We start from the raw sequence: 23,754 nt of genomic DNA, 5'->3' as shown, positions 1-23,754 counted from the left end.
TTTTACATTTCTCCAATTTTCTTTTCTTTCTTTTTTTTTTCTTGCTTGTCAGTCGATGAAACCCGGCAAAAGAAATGAAATCAAAAAAAAAAAAAAAAATGGCAAGGGAGCTTTTATTTTTCTCCCTGTCAGGTGATTAAAACTGGAAGTGGTCGACTTTTTCTAACTCTGACCCCATCCCCCACCCCATAAAAATCCTACTTACGGGCCTGCCTGTAATCATTATCAGTACCTTTGTTTTGCATGTATAGCAACTTGTCCTTTCACTTTTCTTTTGAAAGATTCAAAAACATTTCTCCAGGAGACAATTTCCAGATACGGCAAGAATTATTAATGCAAGACTTGTTATTCTTGTTATCCTTGTGGATTATACTGTCTTATGCATACATAACAAGGAAAATCGAGTACATCATTTTACTAATGACAATTTCATTCATCCTACCCAGTATTGTGCGAATGCAACTATGTAATTTGACGTTATTTCATCGACCTCATTTGCCGTAGTCAACTTAGTAAAGTGGTCATTTATTTAATCAACAAAGAACATTTCTTGGTTCCTTCTTTCCCTATCTCTTGTTTACCGAGTTCAGAAATTTTAAATACAAGCAATACGGCGTTATTGTTCATTATGAAGCACTTTAATAGAGCAACCATCTCGTTTCTGCCGTTTCTTGTTTCATACAAGTGTTAAAAATTTTGTGAATACTATTTTATTGCAACTGCTATTTTCAAACTGTTCCTGCATAGAGTAACTGTTGCGACAGCAAAGTTATGGAGTCTGCAAAGTTATGGATTCGAAACATATCTTTCAACATTATGAAGTGACAGCTGAAGATTACAAGTTACAAGACATCAATATGAAGATAACATGTTACAAGACGTCAAGCATACGAAAACTTCCATTATGATAAAATTGAAGTGAAACCTACGTTACCCACCACTCGTTTTATATTACACGTACATCATGACAATATTTTCGTCCGTGAAGGCACGAAACAGCATGTTCCCAACTTTTATCATTTCAATGCCATAAATTCATAAGTATGAAGCCAATTGTCTTCAAAACATCAACAATTACGGATTAATGTTCTACTCCAGAGTTTATACGCGGACATGTTATAAAGTCTTGCAGTTTTACAACTATTTTAATTGTAATTTTTGAGAATTGTATCACCATGATATTGCGACATCGTGTTATAATATACGTTCACTTAGAGCTGACGAGAAATTAATGTAAGAATATATACCAAAACCAAAAAGAAAAAGTACCAAAATCAGTTGCACATGTAGTAGTATTATCTTTGTAACTTACGTTACATTAACGTGAAACATACGTTACGTGGAATCTGACGAATATATTTTTGCGCACATAGATTCACATGTTTCATCGATGATACTTAAGAATTGGCTGGTAATTTGGGACTGATAAATGTTGAAAATATTTTCTGAAGAAAGTCTGACATCAAATTATCGAGAAAACAAATGAACATTACATGAAATAAGGTTTAACACAATGGGACATGCTGTGTTCAGTATAGCATACAGGTCATTTGCCATCCTTCCCATCTGCAGGCAGCATTTACAAACATGGCAGCCGATGGTATACTTCACATCTGACGCGTAATTATCTCAATCATAGACTGTAGTCACCAATCTTAAAGCATTTGAAATAGAATGACATTGGTAACGTATGTTACATTATGAAATTTACGCCCTATGAAAGAAATTATCACACCACAAAAATAAAGCAAAATTATGTGTTTATATTTTTCAACTACAAACTTGAATATTTATGTCGTAGATTGGTATAAAAATGAAACCTATTCTAACAACTTTAATTTTCGCGTTTTGCGATTGTCCAATTGTGGCGAAATAGTTGTTTTGGGCCTTTAACGTTTTGGAAGATATTTAGAAACCACTGTATAAAATGTTAAAGAGCATACAACTCTAAGGTGAATTGAAAGTTTATTTAATGAAAATTGGTTTTGAAATGCTGAGGTACCCCAAAACAATTAAGGTAAACCAAAGTGATCCTAATAAAAGTCGTGGCCTGTCGCATTTTATTAGGATCGCTTTAGTTAATATCTCAGCCATTTCAAGACAATTTTCATCAAACATTCTTTGAATTCCTCTAAGAATTTCATGTTCTTTCATATTTCATAAGAGGTTTCTCATTATCTCACAAACACGCAAACACACATACACACGCACACACACACATGTTGTAAACCTGCAGCCCCATCTAAACCAAAACTGTATACATCCCCACAACATCTTATTACAATGATTGACTTCATGTCGAACCAAAGGTAGTGAAAACTTGAATACAGCTCAATGAGAGACATGCGAGGGATGATACCATCTCCTCTGCTAATTTGGTATATAAGATGAAGACAAATATCACTACTCCCTAAAAATTACGGAGAACTAACAGGAAACCAAATCCTATATATATATGTATATATATATATATATATATATATATATATATATATATATGGATCGGGTGAAGGCAGCAATATTAGTCATGTGTTAGTTAAGTTATTAGAACGTATCGGTGAAAGTTTGAGGAAAATCTGACAATCGATTAAAAAGTTCTTTTGTGAGGGAGACTTCCATAAGTCATAAAGACATTTTGGACAGTATAAAGAATAACAACGGAGAATTCCACAAAATCTCATTCTTGATGAAAAGTTCACATTCCATTGACTTGCTACTGACATAAATCAAGGATAATATTATTCCCCCTTCTTTCTGAAAGAGGTAAGACAAGCGATACCCATTCATCATGTTAGAAAAGTGAAAATATGTTGAATATTCCACATATTTTTATATTTTTATTATTGACATCATGAATTATAGTAGTCTCCTTATGCAGCGATGATAGCATCGAAACTTAAAGAAAAAAATCATAACTTTTGAATGCACTGTCCGATTTTCCTGAAATTTTCACTGGTATCAATCTGTTTACTAAAACCAACTTGAAAATGGTGAGAAATTTACAGAGTAAGCAACGAGAAGAGCGTTTCTTACAATATAACGTTCAAACTGCGGTACAATGATCAATAGATCAAATGTGTTAACGTGGGTACTCAGTCTATAGCTTTAATTCGTCATGAAGTTGTGCGAGGGTTCCCATGAGCTTATACTGTAAAATAGGCTACTTTTATGCAAGCCGGTATACAGCAACTTGTTCAGATTACTATGGAAGGTTGTTCCAACTACAAACCCCAGACTTCGCAGTTACTTGACTACAGTCAGACAGCGCATGCGAGGGCGATTGTGATGGTCATAATTGCGACCAAAGAATATAATGAATAGATAGTAAATGTATACTATGTATACGTACATTATGTGTGTGTGCGTGAATAGGCACATATTTTGTGTGTAAAAACGCATAATATATGAGTAAGTTTCAGCGACAAAACAAAAAAACCAAATGAAAAAAAAATATGTTGAATTTCCATGAAGAGAGATTCCAATGGGCGCATAATAATGAATTACTAGTAGTCTGATGGTAATTTATAATATGCGTATGTGATAATTACTTCTAGGGAAGCCGGAGAACTTGAATAAAATAGATATAGTACTATTACTTCGTTGTTTTTTTTTTCCGCGTGCGCATCAACTCAGTCGGCTCTCTGCGTGGCGGCGCACTCATGTTGAGATAGACGGCGAAAGTGGTTAGAAGTAATCTATCTCCTGCTTTCATGAGCTGAAGGGATATTAAAAACATATTCTGGATATCATCATCAAACGGAGTTCGTCACACTTCAACTCGAAAAGAAAATGTCAGATCTTGTATGCATTGTATGCATTCACTGGAAGTAATCATGCGAAAGTAAAAAGCTTGGCAAAATTTCGATTCCGTGATCATGGCTATCTTACACTCATTATACAGACCTCCCAACCTTTTTGACCGAAAATAGGGGTTCCCATATGAATGTGTAGTAAATTATCCATAAAAATAGCAAACTCACGTTGAAACAAGAACTGTGAATGGTCAATATTCAGATTCATTCCTCCAAATTCAGCATGGTTGGGAGGTCTGCATATATAGAGAGTTAGGATACGATGTATCTCTCACAATGGCGTTTGAAATGACAGCTACACATAACGAAGACAGTGACCACTTTGCTTTAGCAACTAAAAAATTGTTCGCAGCTGCTGGATGGTTGCCTAATAAATACTAAAGCATTTATACTTTGCAATGGTGTGCTGCATAATGAGACTAGAAATACGCACCTATTGTTTTCAAAGCATCATCCTTCACAATTTCATTCAAATGAGCTTTTTTGGTTGTTCCACGGACATGTGTTCCTTTTGATAAAGCAAACAATTCTCCACCCCTTCCCCACTACTTTTTTTTTCTCTTCCCTCAAAAAATAGTCCCCTAATAGTGTGCCTTCGGACACGCAAGAATGAGATGTACACTGACGTCAAAGGCAGAACGCCTTGCTCCATTTCGTTTACTGAATGCCCGTGATGAACAATGATACATCTCGTGATATTTGCTCAAGTTTAACTGTTTGTGTGCGAGTGTGTGTGTGTGTGTGTGTGTGTGTGTGTGTGTGTGCGCGTGTGGTTTTTGTTGGGGGGGGGGGTACTGAAATACGACACGATAAAAACAGGACTTGACCATATTTAACCCTTTACCTCCAAGGCACGTTAAATCCTTAAAGATTAAACATGGCGCAGCAGCCAATGGCATATCAATGAACATTAACCCCTGGCCGAAAGATGAGAACTATTCCAAACACTGAATACATGTGATTCTGCTTATGTTTGTGCATGTTTGTGTGTATGTGTCTGGTGTGAGTCTGTATTTGTGTATAATAATATCTATGTGCCTAATCTGCAAGTAGTTGGTGTAGAAACACTCCCTTTCATACAGTTCATTGCATGAAATCTATTACGACGATAGCCTGTAACTGTGGATTTTTGCGATGTCAACACAATCGGGTGAAATGCCTTATACAAAGCTACGAAAGTCATGGATACCATCAACATAATGCGTTTAATCTTATTGTATTACACCTGTAAGTAGAAAATTATTGCAGGACGTAGAATGTCTATCGCAGAGGTAGACAGATCGACGCTTTTTTAAAGGCGCACAGGTACCTTAAAACTACTGTCAACGGAGACTATACATTTGCGGCGTTCGGTCGCGCTTTTTAGTGTGGCGGCTTTTATCCTCGGCCAGACTTTCAGCATGTACACAGATTGTCAAGGTTAGGGCCTCCTCACTGCCGCCTAGCTTGAAAAAGATGAAACGTTCAGGGTTATGACTTGACAACGTCTACCACAAACATACATACTGAAGTAACATGGCGCCGTCACACGGGCAATAATTTAGGTCAAGCAGTGTTCGCTAGCAATTTGCGGCAGACAAGGTTAAATTCCCTCTGCGATGTAATTAAGTCATAACATGAAAGACTCTTGAATAGGTGTAGAATATAATCATTCATGATTAAACTGCGACGGAATAAGACAATGCCAAAGGATCTGGAAGAGAAATGTTTGATATATGCGTATAACTATTTGTGGGTATAGTATCTGATAAACAGTATCATATGAAGTTAACGGGTATTTGTGAGAAGCTAAACAAGAACTTACATCCACGATTGAAACCTGTCTCGAAACATACAAAAACTTTCTTAGAGTAAATGATGTGTATTTTGCTGAAAATTAGTGCGATTAGTGCAGCATTTATAGCAACATCAAAAGAAAGAAAACAAAAGATGCATTTCGCAGTGGAAATCATTTGTACCAAAAAATATCCTCTTAATTCATAGGTCAAACACACAAACCAACACGCAGAAAAGTTCAAATACACGTACATACACATCAAATGATGTACACAAAGGGGCCTGCAACACGCTGCGAGCAACCATGCAAACGAAGACGCGATTAAACTAAATTTCTATTAGTTTTGATAGAGATTGTTCATTTTGGGGGCACAATTTGAGAACACTTCCTTTTCCTTTGACATTTTAAAGAGCTTTTAATCAATTCGATTCAACCAATCTGCTCGCCATTGCATACCTACGATTCGTGCCATTGAATGGCGAACATTACACCGTAGATGGCAGTGTTATCTTCTGAAACTTTCCATGCCACTCGGACAGAAGAAATTAATCCTCAAACAAAATACATTTCCAAACGAAAAGAAATGAACCTATGAAAATAAGAAGACTAACGGCACATTCACCTCCATTTATATGCCGACCCATTCAGATCAAAGTTGAAGCTCCTATAAGGCCTACTAATCAAGTCTTCTTCTGTAAATACCAGTAATTACTACAGTTGAATTTAATGAGAATACCCGACTCTGGGATTTCGGAAAAACTGAAGATAAACTCTCCGTTCTGCCTTCACATGCGAAAGCACAATATTAGATACTAGTAACGAGAGAGAGAGAGAGAGAGAGAGGGAGGGAGAGAGAGAGAGAGAGAGAGAGAGAGAGAGGGAGAGAGGGAGATAGAGAGAGAAAAAAAATGCAGGCCAGCCAAAAATCTACCAGGCCCGATTTCACTCTAACACTGAGAGAATACAATGAGTCAAGATTACAGCATATCAGCTTTGAACACTTTAGTCTTTGCTCTCTCTATATATATATCTCTATCTATATATATACACACACACACACACACACACGTATATATATATATATATATATATATATATATATATATATATATATATATATATATATTATATATATATATAATGAAGAAATGGACTGGTAATGCATTTTTTTTTTAGCCAATAAAGAATGAGTTAATGAGACTCAAATTTTCAGCGGCCTCCGCCTTCTTCTCCGCCGCTGAAAATTTGAGTCGAATAAACTCATTCTTTATTGGCAAAAAAAAATGCATTACCAGTTTGTTTCTTCATTTCTTCGTGGAGCCAATATGTGAAATCTCAATATATATACATACATATATATATATATATATATATATATATATATATATATATATATGTATATATATACACATATACATATATATATATACAATATATATAAATATATTTATTTATTTATATATATATATATATATATATACATATGTATATATTACAATGCATATAAAGTTCAGAATGTCTGTATGAAACGTGTGTGTGTGTGTGTGTGTGTGTGCGTGCGTGTTTGTGCGCGTGTGTTTGTGTATTTGAGATGGGACAGCCATTGCATATGACAAATAGCAGCAAGACAAACTAACTCTTTAAGGCACCTTCGGAAAACTATGATATACTGTCTTTAAACCAGCATAGAGTCAGCAGTGCATACGACAGTCTACCATCACCCTCGGGACTTCAATATTTTCATCATCTCTCTAGATACCGCCTTTTATTTTAATCTCTGACCTTGTCATACTTAAGCGATGTTGAGATTACACGGTAAAACCACACCCACGTGACCTTGATCACAAAAATTGTGATGGCTTCAGTTACATTTATTGCAATACCGCTGTACTCACTGTTATCAAGCCATAAAACCCCACAAGTTGTCTGTCCCGATAGTGACGTGCGTATTTTGCCATAGGACCTCATTGGTGAAGTGTCCCGTCAAAATTGTCTGCATCTACGAGCCTTGGATCTGTTTCATGAAGTCAACACATGAAGTCTTTACGCAAATCTCAGAATGGCTATAATTGCTCGTCTGTAGCTATGAGAGACTTTCAAAAGAGAAGTAAAATCCATTTCATGAAGTCTCTTATAAGTGTGTCTTATGAGCGAAAAGTCTCTCATAAGAATTTCATGAAAAGGATCCTGGTTACGTAATATATCCTACAAGACTCACTTTAATGCATGCACGACAGACTTTGTATTTTCTTCGTGACCTTTGACCCTTGACTCTGTTTGGCTCCTAAGTTTGCATCCGCTTTCTCCCTGTATATATTCATTGAACTAAAGACAATGTTTTTGTCACTGTTGTGTTTCAAATTTGAACATAAATCTTGAGAAAGCATTCTTATGCAACAATGTAAACAGACAATAATGACAGCATGTCAATGTATCTACTCTGCTCAGCTGGGAAGTCATTCAAGGAATTCACCTGAAATATACATGTGGATGCAGTGATCTATTGTTATCTAAGTACAATGTAATACACATGAATAAAGTTTGAGGAAATATCAGACAATCCATTCCATAGTTACAAAGTTTCAAAGTTTTGCTTATGTCCATGTCCATGAGCCATCACTGCTGATAAAGTAGACTTAAAAGAAAGAAAGAATGAAAGAAATGTAACATAAACCTAGGGCAATATAAAGAAAATATAAAGAGAATTCCACAAAATTTCATTTTATGAAAAATACACACCCAGTATTACTTCGACTATTTCAGACTTAGTGTGTGATATCATTCCCATGCCTTCTGAAAGAGGCAAGTCAAGTGCTCTTTTATCAGGCTAGAACAATATATACATATGATGAATTTTCTTTGATGTCTCTTCATATCATTGCCCTACTGTGACATCATAAATTGTAAATCTAAGCAAAACTTTAAAATTCAAAATTGATAGACAGACTGCCCAATTTTCATCAAATTTCACGGATGTGTACTTCAAGTAAATTACAAATATTTTTTGTATTCACTGAATCCACATATTACAAGGTATATTTGGGGCAAAGTCTCCTCTAATCAATCCTATGGATTATTACAGCAACAAATTTCAACAGGATGTAAGCTTAGACATACGTATGTGAGAAAATTATACATTGTATGTGACAAATCATCCGCTGTACTGAATGAGTACAAACTTTCATTCATTCATTCATTCATTTGTTCGTCCTTGAATGTTGATTCCCATGTGCAATCATCCCTTATAAAAGCCATGTAGTGTTGTGTGGGATCACTCTTATGAAAAGCTAGGGGACTGTTGCCAATCTCCCAGTCTCTTTCAGTCTGTCTTGGTTTAAATCGAAGAACACATCAATGTCCAAAATTAGAACGAGATCAGAAACAGGTTTTCATGCCATGTAATTGCTCTCATAGGCAAAACTGTCATTTAATGGAAACATTGACTTACGACAGGTACGTTTTCATTTTAGAACAAATGAAAGTCACAGAAACATTTTCATACCTAATCGCAGATAGGAAGTATGGCAATGGTAAAACTTTTACTTGTAGCATGCCAGCAAGAGAGTAAAAGAAATGTGAGGTAAACCGCACGTGCCAGGAAGGGGAGATATCAACATTTAAAACATAGGCCAAAGGTTGTGTTATCTTGGGCTTTTTCACAGTTTTCCACAGATTGAATAAGAATCTCTGCTTTCTTGTCACTTCATCTTGAAATAAGTTTAAATGCCTGGTAAAGTGAAATCTGTATCATTACCATTTAATGCTTTTACAGTAGGACAAACTATACAATTATTTCATATTTACCATGATAGCAACGCAATTTGTTTGCCTAATATAGCATTAATATCTTTAACTACAACATGGATCATTTCAAATACTCTTTTCCGTCTATCATTCAAGCAATTTCTTTTTATTTTCTTGAAAGTTCCGACCAGCAACAAGTCATATGCATTGGTGCAATTGAAATTTGTAGAACCCTTAGTATAAAACCTGATGTAGTGACATCTACAATGTATTTTCTCTGTACAATTACTTTAAAGATAAGATTAGCACTGAATGTAAAGTAGATCGCTAGCTATCATTTTCACATTACAGTGTTCTTCTTTGTACTGTACTTCATTTGGTGAATTTAGTTTGTAGTGCAGTTCAAAAATGATGATAGTAGAATGGAAAATTAAATGTTAGCAATGTACCATTAATAGACAGGCATTCAACAGCTGATAGGTACTGCAGTAGGTTCCACTGGACTAAATATGGCTTTGTGAAGCAAGTGCAAATACAAAGAGATTGACATTCACCCATTAAAGCGGAAAACCTTTCATGGTCATAAGAGTCTCTCAACTAAAAGCTGCAATAGTTCTGGTCACTGTTTACAACAAGCAGGATCCTGAAGAGAGCCAATTGAAATGTGTGACGACACTGCATAATCCTGTAACATCCCGATTTAATCTGGCTTACAAGCTTACAAATCCGGCTCCTCAGACATAATTGGTGTTTCGCATCAACTTTCAAACTGTATGCAGACGACATCTGGAGGGTGTACAAAATGGGTGATCCAGGCCTGTATTTCCTGCTTGCAGATGCTATCTCCTGAGTTACATGTGTATTATGCTTAATCCCAGGAGTTTCACAAATGCAAACTTCCATCACAAGAGGGCAGCACAACAAAAACTTCCACTTCTGACCACATTTGATGCCGACACACAGATGAGTCCTACATGAAGTATGTTATCCATTTGCAATTCAGCACTTCCTGCACAACTTTCATGGACAGTTTCCTTTGGTTGAGTTGATGAAGCTTGAATGAGTTGCACTCATTGTCAACTATCAGGCTTGGATGGACCAGTCTTACTTAACTGCGGCAAAAAATCAAGAGGTTGGGGGGGGGGGGGGGCATTAATTCATATGCACAAATAAAAAAAAAAAATAAAAATCACTGTATAATGGAAGACATATGAATATCACATCCGACAATTCTGAAGATGCATGTAGAAATGCATGATAGATACAGATATCCCTCATGAAGCAATCAACATTTGTCATAGCTACACAGACAGTGGCGGGGGGGGGGGGGGGGGGGGGGGGGGCTTATACAGCAACTCAGTTCCTCATTTACAACTTCTATATACTGATGCTTTGTAGCATTTTATGGTGGTCAATACACACTGACAAATTTAAGAACAAATGTGCATTATTCAGTGAGCGTGTGTGTGTGTGCATGTGTCACACCTGAACTGAAGGACAAATTGCCTTTCATGATAATCATAAATGTTTATGACACCACACACAGTTTTCTTGTAAAGTAGCAGAGTTGTTGTTGTGGTTGTTGATGTTGTCAAGGTTTTTGTTTTGTTTTGTTTTGTTTTTTGCATTCAATTCGTGTGCCGAACACTGACGTCATCTACATGCGGGTTTCTGTATCTTTTTGGCTTGTATTTGTTTTATTTTTCATGAGGGGTCCCAGGTCCGGTGTCAGTGAAATGATCAACCCAACTGATTTTTCATTCTTTTTTTGTTCTGGGGTTGCATCTTCAGGACAATCCAGCTCTGTGCATTGAGCAGATTTCTCAGCCTCGAGAGGCCTAGTCCACTCTGATGCATGATAGGTGTTTACAAGTTGTGACATTAAGAACTGACTATATACCACCGTGTACATCACACAGATCTGGTAATCAGGGATGACATTGAGGTTGTTTTTATTATTAAACAGGATATCAAAATTATCAGGTGATTTTTACACATGGAAAGAGCAAAATGTGTAGAGACTTGAGAAGAAAAGAAAAATAGGAAATCAGATTGAAATCTACAGAGTATCATGTCTGCTGGTGATATTCCTCTTTTACTTGTTCATTATCAGTGTCTGCTCTAAACACTCCATGACTTTAAAAAGGGGATGGCTAGTAACTGATCAGTGGAAATCAGTGGAAATCAGTGGGAATGCTGGGGGTGATTGTTCCAATTCTTGTGGGATTCATTTAACGATCGCCCTGTCACTGTACAGACATGCTAACCTGGAAACATTGAACTGCACATTTAATACTTGAATATGAGACCATTCTGAAGCAAATAATTTTCACACAACAATAGATACAGTATATAATGTACTCTTAAATGAATCCCACAAGGATTGGAACAATCATCTCCCAGCATTCCCACTGATTCCCACTGATCAGTTACTAGCCATCCCCTTTAAGATAACATAAGTATAACAAGAATCACACAAGGTGGAGTAGAATCACCCATTGGACTGAACTGGAATGTACGACTACACATGTTCCCTTCCGAATTTTTTTAGTGGGGAAGAAAAAAAAAGAAATAAAGAGAGGCAACAGGCGGGACTCACAACATAACGCTTGATTCTTTGCGTACAGCACACAATAATAATATCATGGTTCTCCCTGAGTCTATATTTGTGGAATGACAAGAGACACCGGTCCACAAGGTCATGCAAACATAATTGGGTCATCACAGCGATGGAGGAGGATGCGGAAGACCACAGCATCTTTATTGATTGATGCAGGCATTGAGACTGGTTGTTATTACAAGGGGGAGGTTGTTTGGCAGTGTCAGATACAGGCTTGGTGTGTGTCTGAATTTAAAGGACAAGTTCACCTTCATATACATGTGGATTGAGTGAATGCAACAATATGTGTAGAACACATCAGTGAAAGTTTGGGGAAAATCCGATAATCCGTTCAAAAGTTATGAATTTTTAAAATATCTGCGCAATCACTGCTGGACGAGAAGACTACTACAGTGTGTGATGTCATATGTGTACAACGATATAAGGAAAATAAAAAGAGAATTTCACAAAACTTTACTTTTTGAATAAAGTGCACATTTCTTGGACTTGTTACTGATGTATGTTAAGGATAATATCATTCCCCTTGCCTTCTGAAAGAGAGAGGTCGAGTGTTCTTTTGTTATGCGAGAAAAGTGAAAATATGTTGAATTTTTTAAATTCTTTTATTATATCGTTGTACACATGTGACATCACAAGCTACAGTAGTCTTCTCATCCAGCCGTGACTGAGCAGAAACTTTAAAATTTCATAACTTTTGAACAGATTGTCGGATTTTCCTCAAACTCTCACTGATATGTTCTACCAATATTGCTGCATTCACTCAAGCCATATGTCTATGAAGGTGAACTTGTCCTTTAAAGGGCAAGTTGGTGAATTATGGCAGACAGCTCTCCCTATCTGTAACATCAAAAGCTTAGCTTTGCCACACGAGGAAGTTAATGATAAAAGAGAGGGAGAGAGAGAAAAAAAAAAAACATCTCGAAGCAGAATATCACTGTTTCATATATTTCAGGAGAAAAATATATTTATTTTTTCTTTTACAGAAGCCAGAAAATATGTATAACCATTGCTTTGCACTGACTTCACTTGCAAATGGGATCATTAATTCATTGTTTTGTGATCAAACATGCCCACATTGTATATCTATAACATTTGCCAATGGAGCTAACATCATTATGAAAGATGGCACAACTCTGCCAAAAACAAAGAAAACACACAATCTTCATTAACCTTCATGCTTTATGAAATAACATGTATTGATATTTCAATATAGTCAACTGGGGCAGATCCAGGAATTCCATAAAGGGGAGGTGCCTCTGCAAAATTAAACGGGGGCACCTCCCCTTTTTTTCCCTTTTTATTTCTTTTGTTTTTACCACAAATAAGGAGGGGGCGTGCACCCTGTGCGCCCCCCTCTTGATCTGCCACTGGTCAATATCAAAGATACTGGAAAAAGAAAAGGGACTGTAAACCCACCAACACCATTAAAAAAAAAAAAAAAAAGGAAGAAGAAGAAAAAGAGTCAAATATTTAACCTGCGTAAAGGACAAGTTCACCTTCATGTACACAAGAATTGAGAGGATGCAGCACTATTAATAGTAGAACACATCAGTGAAAGGTTGAGGAAAATCAGCCCATCCATTCTAAAGTTATGAATTTTTGAAGTTTCAGTGCCGCCATCGCTGGATTAGAAGACTACTGCAGTTTGTGATGTCACATGCGTAGAACTATATCAAGAAATTACAAAGCAAATTCAACATATTTTCACTCTTCTCGCATAATAAAAGAGCTCGATGACTTGCCTCTTTCAGAAGGCAGAGGGAATAATGTTACCCTTAACATACATCAGTAGCGAGTTGAGGGAAAGGTTTTTTTTTTTGTCAAACTTTCACTGATGCACCCTACTAATATTGCTGCATTCACTCAATCTGCATGTATATGACATGTAATTGTCCTTTAAGTCCTTTGACGGTGACATCAACATAAACATGAGAACAAAATTGTCAACTTACATGTTTGATCACATCCACCCAGTCCCAGCCACGAGGTCTCTCTCCCTTGTAATCTTATGGCGGTTCAAAACATAACATTTTTAAAAAAAAGAAGAAGAAGAAGAATAGGAAGAAAAGAATAGAAAATAGATTGCTGTTTTATATGACCTTCCAATATGTAAATCAATTCACAAGCAGGAATGACTAGAGTGACAAGCACATATTATTTCCAAACACTATAACTTGTCTGATCAATGCAGTCTACTATTTACATGCTCTGTCATTCATTGTTTCTGAAAGGCAAGATATTTATCAGGTTAGCTAATCTACAAAAAACCCCAAAAGAACTGCATTTTAATGTGTGTGACATTTTTGTCATTTTGGCTCTTTAGTCCATTATGTTAGAATGGATGTCGGTATTTCTACGAGATGCTGGAGGTGCGATTCATGTGATGCAAGTGAAATCTCAGGCTAGAAAGTTGAAGTCAACCTACTGGTATATAGAACAAGGGAAAGATCATTCATTAGCATGCACTTGACATTACAGACTTATCAAAAAGGAAGGACGAGACCAATACGACTTTGTTTAAAAATGAACCAAACAATGAGCATTTGCTTCTTGACTTCTGGAGGGTATTCTTGGCGTCATTATTCAGGAAAAGGAAAAGAGGAATCTGGACTTTGTTGCAACTGTTTTCATGTAAAAGAAGTGTTACATGGTGTTACATAATATACATCCAAGATTTTTAAAAAAAAAATCATTCAATGTCACGATATTACTACGTTAACAATTAATTTCCAGTTCTCCTGCATGAGTATCAAAATATACTTTCCCCCTAAGGCAGCATTTTGTGTAGTATGTGAGAAAACACAGATTGGTTGAAGAAATAGTTAAAAGCAAAAAAAAAAAAAATTGAAACTGATTTGCAGGAAGGCCAAGTGGCAAAAGATGGATAACATTATCTCTGTGGAGAACTACTTGAAGTGGTTGAGAGAGTATTATCATAGAAGGGGTGCAAGGATAGAGCCTGCTTCCCCTCTCCAGCTTCCTTCCCCCCCCCCCCCCCATTCATTTGATCAGTCGCTCTTTCAGTCTTTCATTCATTTTCATAGCACAATAAACCTGATGCTGTTTATTGACCCTCTTATGATGTAGATATGTGGGTTGAATCTCAAGGAATTTGCATCCTTCATACCTATTCCAGGGTGAGCGAGTGAGACAGGCAACATCCCCAAGTTTCACCATGCTCCTCGCCAGGAAGTCTAACGGGATCTCCGACATGGGTGACCCTCTCATAAAACGTGGGGTCTCCATTTCAGTGTGCTGTCAGATGCACAGAGTGTTTTGCTTCTATTAAACTGGAAGGAACTCTACCCCATTGGCTTGCCTCTTGGATGCTATTTTGATAAAGCATTCACCAGAAGGCAACAGAAATGCAGTATTCTCTTACTTGTTCGGTCAGCTAGCTTTCTCTTCTGTGCTTTGGTCAACTGTTCCTTCTTTTCCTTTGGTTTAGCCGTCTGCTGGGTTGACTGCACCACGTCTTCTTTCTCATCTTTCTCTCCTTCAGTCTGAGAAAAAAAAAAGAAATGAAAAATTGGATCATGATGGAGAGTGAAAGTAAAATAATACTTAAAATGGCGTTCCAGACGATTTTCATAATTTCACGTCATGTAGTACATAAATCGACAGCTCTATGTATAGATTCGTGGAATTTATTGTGGCCCTTGAGCAGAGAAATCAATAAACTGAAAATCTTAAACAAATTACATTGAACAGTGTTGATAACATCAGAGCCTCACATATTTCAGAAATGTAGCAGTGTAATTCATTACAATACCGCTTGCTCAACAAGTTCACCTGTGAGGAATCTATGCATGCCTTCTTCTTTTGTTCTGCTTCCTAAAGCCCCAACTCATGCATTCTTATGGTGAGGCTGCTATGTCATCATCCTTGTTCATTGCAAATTGTTATGAATTTTGAAAACATTCTCATTCCCCATCTCAATCACTATAAATTCTGAAACTTTGTACTCTATTTAACTAATTTATTGTTGTTCAAAGGTAAAAGTCTGAAAATCATCCAGAGGTCCCCTTTAACTACTGTATCAGCAACAGAAATAAGATTAAAATATACTAAAGTAGTCTATAACTAAGTTCAAGTTTATGAGTATAATGAATTCCTAAGTAAGTAATGAAGGACCAAAGAGTGAAAATACAAAATGTGTTCCAGTTACTTTCCTAACTTGGATTGCTTATCATCACTTTTTCCTAACATCTTGAAAACTTATCAAAAATTATACAGTGTTGTTTTCTTTTCTTTTCTTTTTTTCCCCTGTTTTCAACATCTCAGGGGTGTGAGTCTGAAACTTATGAAAAAAAAAGTCTCAAGTGCCTAAAAGCTGTGAACAGTTGAATGCATTTGTACTGCAGAAAGTCTAAACAGTAGGTTTGGGGCAGAGTAAAAAAGTCTGAAATAAGATTAAACTCTGAACTCTCACATCCTTGACATCTGTATGATAAAAATTGTGAGTACAGAATGTTATGTTGTGTGTGTTTGAGAATATTTTATGTGACAACTACGGAAGCCCTTTAAAGGCTTCAATGTGCAAGCTATCTCAGGACCGGACCGGCAGTGAGGGAACAGATAAAATGAGGACGTATACAAGCACTGGGCACAACCACTGCTTCTAGACCATATAAATCAAGGACATTTTATACCATCCTACATGCGTTTGCATTTCTAGAGTATTAGTAAAATTTACAGGAGCTCATTGAAATATACCACACTGTGAGAAATTGGTGAATGTTGTGTCATCAAACAAGGGGTGCATTCGAGCACTCTCCTAAAGCATATCGAACCATATAGTACCCACGCCAGAGGAGTGCTCGAATGCTCATAAAGAGTAACATACTGAATTGTAATGAGCCAAATGCGGACCACTTTCCGAAGTGCTCCAAAAGCATACCAAAACCGTACCAGAAGTTGGCATATGAAGAATGCGTGTAATATGTGCATGATACGTCATGATGCAAAGAATTTGTTCTCTTTGTTCTGGACATCTGTAAGTATTGTGAATGGCCCTGTTGCTTCAAAATGTGTGACCCTCTCTAAAAATATTAAACTCATGAGGTAAATGTACGCTTCCTCCACACAGCACTTGAACGCTCTATATCTGGCACAGTACTCTATGGTTTGCTTTTGTTTGGTTTGCTTTGGTTTGCTTTTGAGTGCTTGAACGCACACTATGACAAATATCTCACGCTGTCTTTCATGGAGACAAATAAGCAAAAATAGTGTTCATCTCACATCGATGGGACTGGCCTCCTCCTGGGCTGACATGAACTCCTCCGCATTCTCCTTGGCGAACTCAAAGAGGGTGAAGGTCATCCCACTATCCAGCCATTGCTCTGCCTAAACTCATGGGGGGGGGGGGGGGGAATGATGATACACATAGTACAATAATTGTTAATGATAGGAAATCAAGCAAAATGAGGAAACAAACAAACAAAACAAACAAACTTCATTTAGCTCCTCAGGGCAGTTTTACTGAACAGACCAGATACCTAATGTAAACAAAAACATATTTGAAGTTGATCTTCTTATCAAACTTATTTTATAGGTCTTTGGGGAGCAACCTAAAGTCCTACTTGTTTAACAGTGCATTTTGAAGACAGACATTCATTTCTTCTTGTTTTTTTTTTCTTTTTGCTTCAGTGTAAAAAGCACCTTGAGCGTTTAATCAGAATGGAAAATGGCACCATAAAAATTGTATGTATCATTACTGTTATCATTATAGCAACAAACATTAAAAGTGATTCTCAATTGTATGCATACTCCTCTAGACATGTATGTATGTTATTTGTTTGTTTTCTCTTCTTTTTCAAATATTGACATTAAAGGGTGTGTACAGTTCTGGTTGAGATGAGGATTTAGCTTTTAACGCTTTGCAAGATATTCAGAAACCACTCTATGAGATGTCAAAGAGCATGCACTTCTAATGGGTATCAAAAGTTTATTTGATGAAAATTGGTTTTGAAATGGCTGAGATATCCAAAAACAAGGTGAAACAAAAAGATCCTAATAAAATGCGTGGCCTGTTGCCTTTTATTATTATCACTTTTTGGGATATCTCAGCCATTTGAAAACCAATTTTCATGAAATAAACGGTGAATCCTCCTTAAAATTACATGCTTTTTCATATTTCATATGAAGTTTCTCCTTATCTCACTTAGGAATGGTATAAACCTGAATCCCCATCTCAACTAGTACTGTACAGTCCCTTTAACAAACTAACTGATCAAATTGATAAAAAATGGCATCATTGTTTTTTTGTAAAATGTGGTACTCATATCAGAGAGATTGAAGGTAAAGTCATGAACGACTTAAAGCAGGATACACAAACACGATGACAGCAAAGTCTAGTAGTAACCTATCGTATCTGATGGCCCTCACTGCTAATTTGCTTCCATAAATGCCAAGGTATTTTCACAGTGTACAGCCTTGGTATGTTTTTGTCACACCAGGGCCCTATTGCATAAGAAAAGATGGAATCAAACGTAAGTCAGAAAATCAAACATAAGTCAGGCATCAGCCAATCAAAATTGAGTATTAAGGGACTAATTTTGATTTCCTGACTTAGGTTTGATCTCAACTTGTGTGTAACAGGGCCCAGAGTAAGATAGATTGTAATATGAAAGTATGATGCAAACTAGTCTATTTGTCATGAATATGACAAAAATATACTTATGAGAGTATCTACCTAAATATCTGGAAGGACCATAAAATCACTGTTGGCAACAGATGATTTACCAGGCTACCTGTGCTTTGTTTTATTTTGTATGTATTACATGTATAGCATACAAGACTGAATAAACATGCAGAGCCTAAATCAATACAGGACATAGACATGCAGATTCTGTCTGTTCAGAATGCAACATTAATGTGCAATCCATCAACTATACATCTTCATCAGAACAGACTACAGAAGAAACAGAAATGTGAGAGTAATACCTACCTCCTTTCCTATCCTTGATATTATGTTGTCTTTAATGTGTTGTGATCTGCAAACCAATGGAAACGGAAAATAAAGTGACATCCACGAAATGTACCTTTTTGTAGAAATGCCCACCTACATTTAAATGATGGTTAGCCCCTTGAGCTTTCACTTCACGCGGCACAAACACATAAGAGAGTCACTGGTTAGTGTGAGGAGTAACGCCATGCCGATGTCTGGCAGCTATAGAAGTCTGGATTAAAATAAGCAAAACACTGACTTACTGTAATGCATTGTAGATTAGAATGCTTGCAAGATTATAGAGAATGACCAAACAGTCAACACATTCCATGTAGCCACTATCAATGATTTGTGCAGAAGAACGCTAAGGCATTACTTATTCACCAGTGAGTGTGGCAAATTTTATCTCTTTTGATGTTGAATAGTAAGACTCAGAAAGGAAAGTCATAGAAATTAGTAGATTCATTGTTGTTGCTAAAGAGTGTGTGTGTATTGGGTACATTTTCAATTCATCAATAGAAGAGACAGCAAATACCATGACCTCTACTCATCTATGAGCTACATTAACTGCTAAAGAGATAGGATGTGCTGCTAACAATGCAGTTGGAACATTTTACACTCAATCCCAAGCAGCTACTGTACAAGCAAGTGACTTGAATGTAGAGGAGTATCATCCTACAACATGATCCACATAGTAATCAGGGGCTTCAAGCTGCAAGACTTACATGTGGTTGTTGAAGAAGGCATCCAAGCTGATCTTGGGGCATGAGGAGGGGTAGTCTTCACCCCAGGAGATCTCCAGAAGGAAGGACTTATTGTCACCAGCATCTCCTATCTACAAAACACAGACAAAATGTAAGTACATATTCATGAAATGAATGCTTGCATTCCAACTTGCCCATCTCTTCTCTTCACATGCTGAGCTTTGAATGTAGAAGTAGATAAGACTTTTCCTTCAATTCGCTGATTTGATTTTTTACCCTATTGAGGACAAGTCCCAAGTATACTCGGGCAGAGGTCTATGGGAAAGGCATGTTGTAGCAAAATCAGTCCGTCGTCAACGGGTTAGGAGAAAAATCTACAACAATGTGAGTCCCTTGACATTCTCATGAAAAATCTAACCATCTAAAAATGGTGCCTCCTACACAACGTGTATCTTTAATTGTTGGCTACAATGTATGGCATCTGTCACTATTATGTATGTATATATATATATCACAATTACATGAAACCTTTACCTCAGTTTAGAGCAAGACAAAATGGAAATAAATTATATAAAACTATTTCAATTCAAAATGAGCTATTTTACACTAACTTGTCCATATGAAGGAGAACATAAAGTGCAGAAAGCTCCTCATAGTCAACAGGCCAAACAATAAAAACAAAATGTCTCTTGCTTTTGATGTGAAAAGAAAAGGGAACAAAAGTTACAAAAGTGGTCATATATGGAAATTGTTCTTTTGCCGTTGCAGTGCCTATTTTGTGGAAGAAGTTGCCACAGACTTAGGGATGAGACAGACACTAAGCGATTTGTAAAATCCTTGCAAACCTTATTTTGTGTGTGTGTGTGTGGATACATGTATTTATGGAAAGTTTTTGTAAAGTAAATAGAGAGTCTTCTACATTATTCTGCACTACTGTTAAAGTGGAAAGTTTTGTGCTTGTTTCTGGTTGCATGAAATGTGTTGCACAAATGCACATGTGTGAATATCTGTGCTTATTATATAAATGTACCGTCACTTTATAATATCTTGATTCCGCAGAATTGAAGACATGCAAAATTCATCTGACTCACACAAAAATATCCACTTCTACATAAATTATCATGATTATTATGATCAAAGTCAGTTAATGTCACTTAATAAGAGGTCTATTTTAGTCAAACATATAATATGTATCATATCTGTGTGTGTGTGTGTGTGTGTGTGTGTGATGGGGGGGGGGGGAGGGGGGGGGGATGAGGAAAAAGGAAGCATTGCCCCAAACTTACTTTGTATTGGTAGGTTTTCTCATCAAGTGCCTTGAAACAATCATCACCATCATAGATTGACAGAAGCACTTCTCTCTCTTCCTGTAAATGACCAAATGCAAGAAAAAGAAACAAATAAGAAAGTGGGCATATAAGTTTTGACTGCATCTTATATAAAAGTGACAGATGGCTTTTAGTATTCAGCATAATGGCACAGCAAGTCTCAAGAGAGGGTACATTCATCTAAAACTTCTGGGATAAGTTAGGGGGTCTAAAGAAATGGACAATGTGACCTTTTGTCTATACAGACACTATTCTTGGTTAATACACAACAAAAAGAACTCCCTTAAAAGCATCAAAACAAACCTTGGCCTCAAAGCGAAAAGATGCTGGTAATTCTACCATTTAATAGGACCCTTTCTTCTAAGCTAACATCGTTAGTTCTACTTCATATGCTAGATATTTTATAGAACCTACCTCGAGCACAAAGAGTAAATTTACAGGTATGATGGGGGGTTGTGTTTCCGGACACTTAACGTCTTAAGTTCGCGTGTGAAAACTTACCTATTTTACATAGAATATGCACCCTTCTTTACCTCAAAGACTTGATATAGACTCCTCATATACTAGACAACATACTCTGAAAACGGCTTGAGAATTCCTGGGTGCGTCATTTTCATTACAGACGCACTTACAATACGCATCCAGTCCCACAACCTGTCCGGTCCCACAATGCTTGGTCATACTAGGGAAACTGTTAAATGTGGCAACAATTAGCAAAGGGGGAGGAGGCCTACAATTACACACAAAGCACTGTGCGAGGTAGACAGAAAGATCCGTCTGTCCGGAGGACTCTTTTATATTTTGCCATTAACGCTGTCCTCCGTAGACAGACGGAAGGTTGCAGTACCCATTGCTGTGTGGATGTTCTTAACCACTGTCTCTATGGAAAATTGGGTGAGGTACCTCACCCTTCTCGATTGCATCTAATTCACGGCCCTAGGTCGGCAAATTTAAGCTTGTATGGTGAATTTATTTTTTCAAGAATACGTTACACTCACCAGATTAATGAATAATCCAACATTTTAGGAGAATTTTCAACGTAAAACACAGCCTGTCGCGTCGTCACATTCAAACTGCAGAAACATACACTATGAATCTATTAGCCAATCACATGCGAGGTAGTTTCTACGTGTTTGTTTTACTAAAACACGTACCTCGCATGTGATTGGCTTAGCAATTGTTACAGATTCAAAATGGCGACTTACTGCTCGCGAACGGCGATGTTGCGATATCGATAAAATTTCTGCATTATAACCGAGGTTATGTGAGTATTTCGATTGCACAATGTGAGAAATTTATCCCAAATATTGCTGCATAATGTGTCATGTCATGTCATACTTGTTTGAATGTACAAAAGCTGTCTGAAATTTGGTTTATCGTAACGTTTGATCTGTGCGCGACTGCTCCACACAGGAGCCGCAATCATTGACTTCGGTCTGTATACGGAGGGGATCCGTGAAGCCAGACGCAGTCTCCGCGGAACATTCCCCGACGGACAGATACAGACCGATCTTTCGGTCAATGTGCGAGGTAGCATGGTTCTATACTGTGCAACATTTTTTATTAGATAAAATTTACATGGTTTTCCCATCTCATACATGTCTGTGTATATACACGACATATGAACAATACACATCATAAACATCATGTAAATTTATTGTCAATGTGTAAAGACGGTCGGTCAGTCAGATTGACATGAATCTTGACTTGTCCACGAGCAGAAATCACAAAAAAAGTAAATAAGCTAAGGAATGTACACTGTACTACAGAATTTGAATTAAGTTCAAGCTGCCACAAAACTGCACTGGGGACATTTGCTGCCCATACATATGTGCGTATTCACTACTGCCCATGGTGGTACTACTACTATATCATAGGTCCTAGGACAGTAGGATCAGGAGTTTAGGACACAACGTCAACGGCAACGTAAATCACTCACGCAACGCTGTGGTAACGGTAAATACAATATGTGGGACTAAGCGCAAACAAAAAAAAAAACGACACGGAAAACATTTCATTCACATTAATGTTTCACCAGGTATAAAAAAAATATCCATGTTTCATACCTCTTGCTCCTCTGTTGTAGTCATTTTGTATCTCGTAGGCTGGGGCCCAAAAAACTCTTCTGAATACCCAGTTAGACCGAACAGCCCTTTTCATGAGTTGGTGGGGACCGCGGCGTGCACATCAGCTGAGTTGCCCCACGAGAATCGAGAAGCTACAACACAGTGCCTATGGGACAGTGCCAAAGTGGTCCATGTAGTAGTCTTGGCGCAGACTCCTTTAGACCAACAAGGGTTTTGTGCCTGCAAACTAAGTCGTCATCAGAGGCGAGGCCGCAGGCCGCGGAGCAGATGCCCACTGCTGCAGCAGCACCTCGTGTATCTTATGAGGCGCCCTATCATTTGCCAATGAGTCAAATGTGCACAAATTTCACACATAAACCTGTGGATAGGTAATGTGGCGTGCAGAGGGTTAAAGGGCTCTGTTTGGTAGCAGTGTGACCATAGTGAAAACTGGGATAGTGCTTGGAGGTGGCCTAAAATAATTGCCATAAAATTATGTTACATCGTAGGCCCTAGAGCTATCGAATCATTGTGGTGCCTCATCGTGCCCAATCGTGGGCGTTCGACACAATCTTCAAGATATTCAGTGGCATAAAGCAACAAATAGTATAGCAAGTAAAGACTGACGGGATACACTAATTGATGCATTTCATATGACACACAGGTCCATTTCAATATATCAGGAGAGAAGATTTTCAGTAATGGGGTCTAGAGCAATTACCCCCTGGGCAATTACCCCGCACCCTTCCCCTGG

The 23,754-nt window shown here is 37.3% G+C and overlaps 1 protein-coding gene across 1 annotated transcript; it reads right to left on the bottom strand.

Moving 5' to 3' along the window:
- Window positions 1-10,392: 10,392 nt before the first annotated feature.
- Window positions 10,393-23,024, bottom strand: LOC139734134 (RWD domain-containing protein 4-like). The gene is made up of 8 exons (XM_071644943.1): window positions 23,001-23,024; window positions 20,893-20,973; window positions 19,628-19,737; window positions 18,903-18,948; window positions 17,195-17,299; window positions 15,336-15,444; window positions 13,906-13,958; window positions 10,393-10,445 (listed from the first exon to the last, which is right to left on the bottom strand). The coding sequence occupies exons 1-8, from the start codon at window positions 23,022-23,024 to the stop codon at window positions 10,410-10,412; spliced, it is 564 nt and encodes a 187-aa protein (XP_071501044.1). The 3' UTR covers window positions 10,393-10,409.
- Between the last annotated feature and the right edge of the window lie 730 nt (window positions 23,025-23,754).

The sequence above is a fragment of the Diadema antillarum genome, unplaced genomic scaffold (assembly GCF_040938485.1).
Source record: "Diadema antillarum isolate AM-2024a unplaced genomic scaffold, OU_Dant_1.0 seq00000512_RagTag, whole genome shotgun sequence".
NCBI classification, from domain to species: domain Eukaryota; kingdom Metazoa; phylum Echinodermata; class Echinoidea; order Diadematoida; family Diadematidae; genus Diadema; species Diadema antillarum.
The sequence above is the reverse complement of the archived record's forward strand: the minus strand, read 5'-3'. Positions and strand labels throughout refer to the sequence as shown.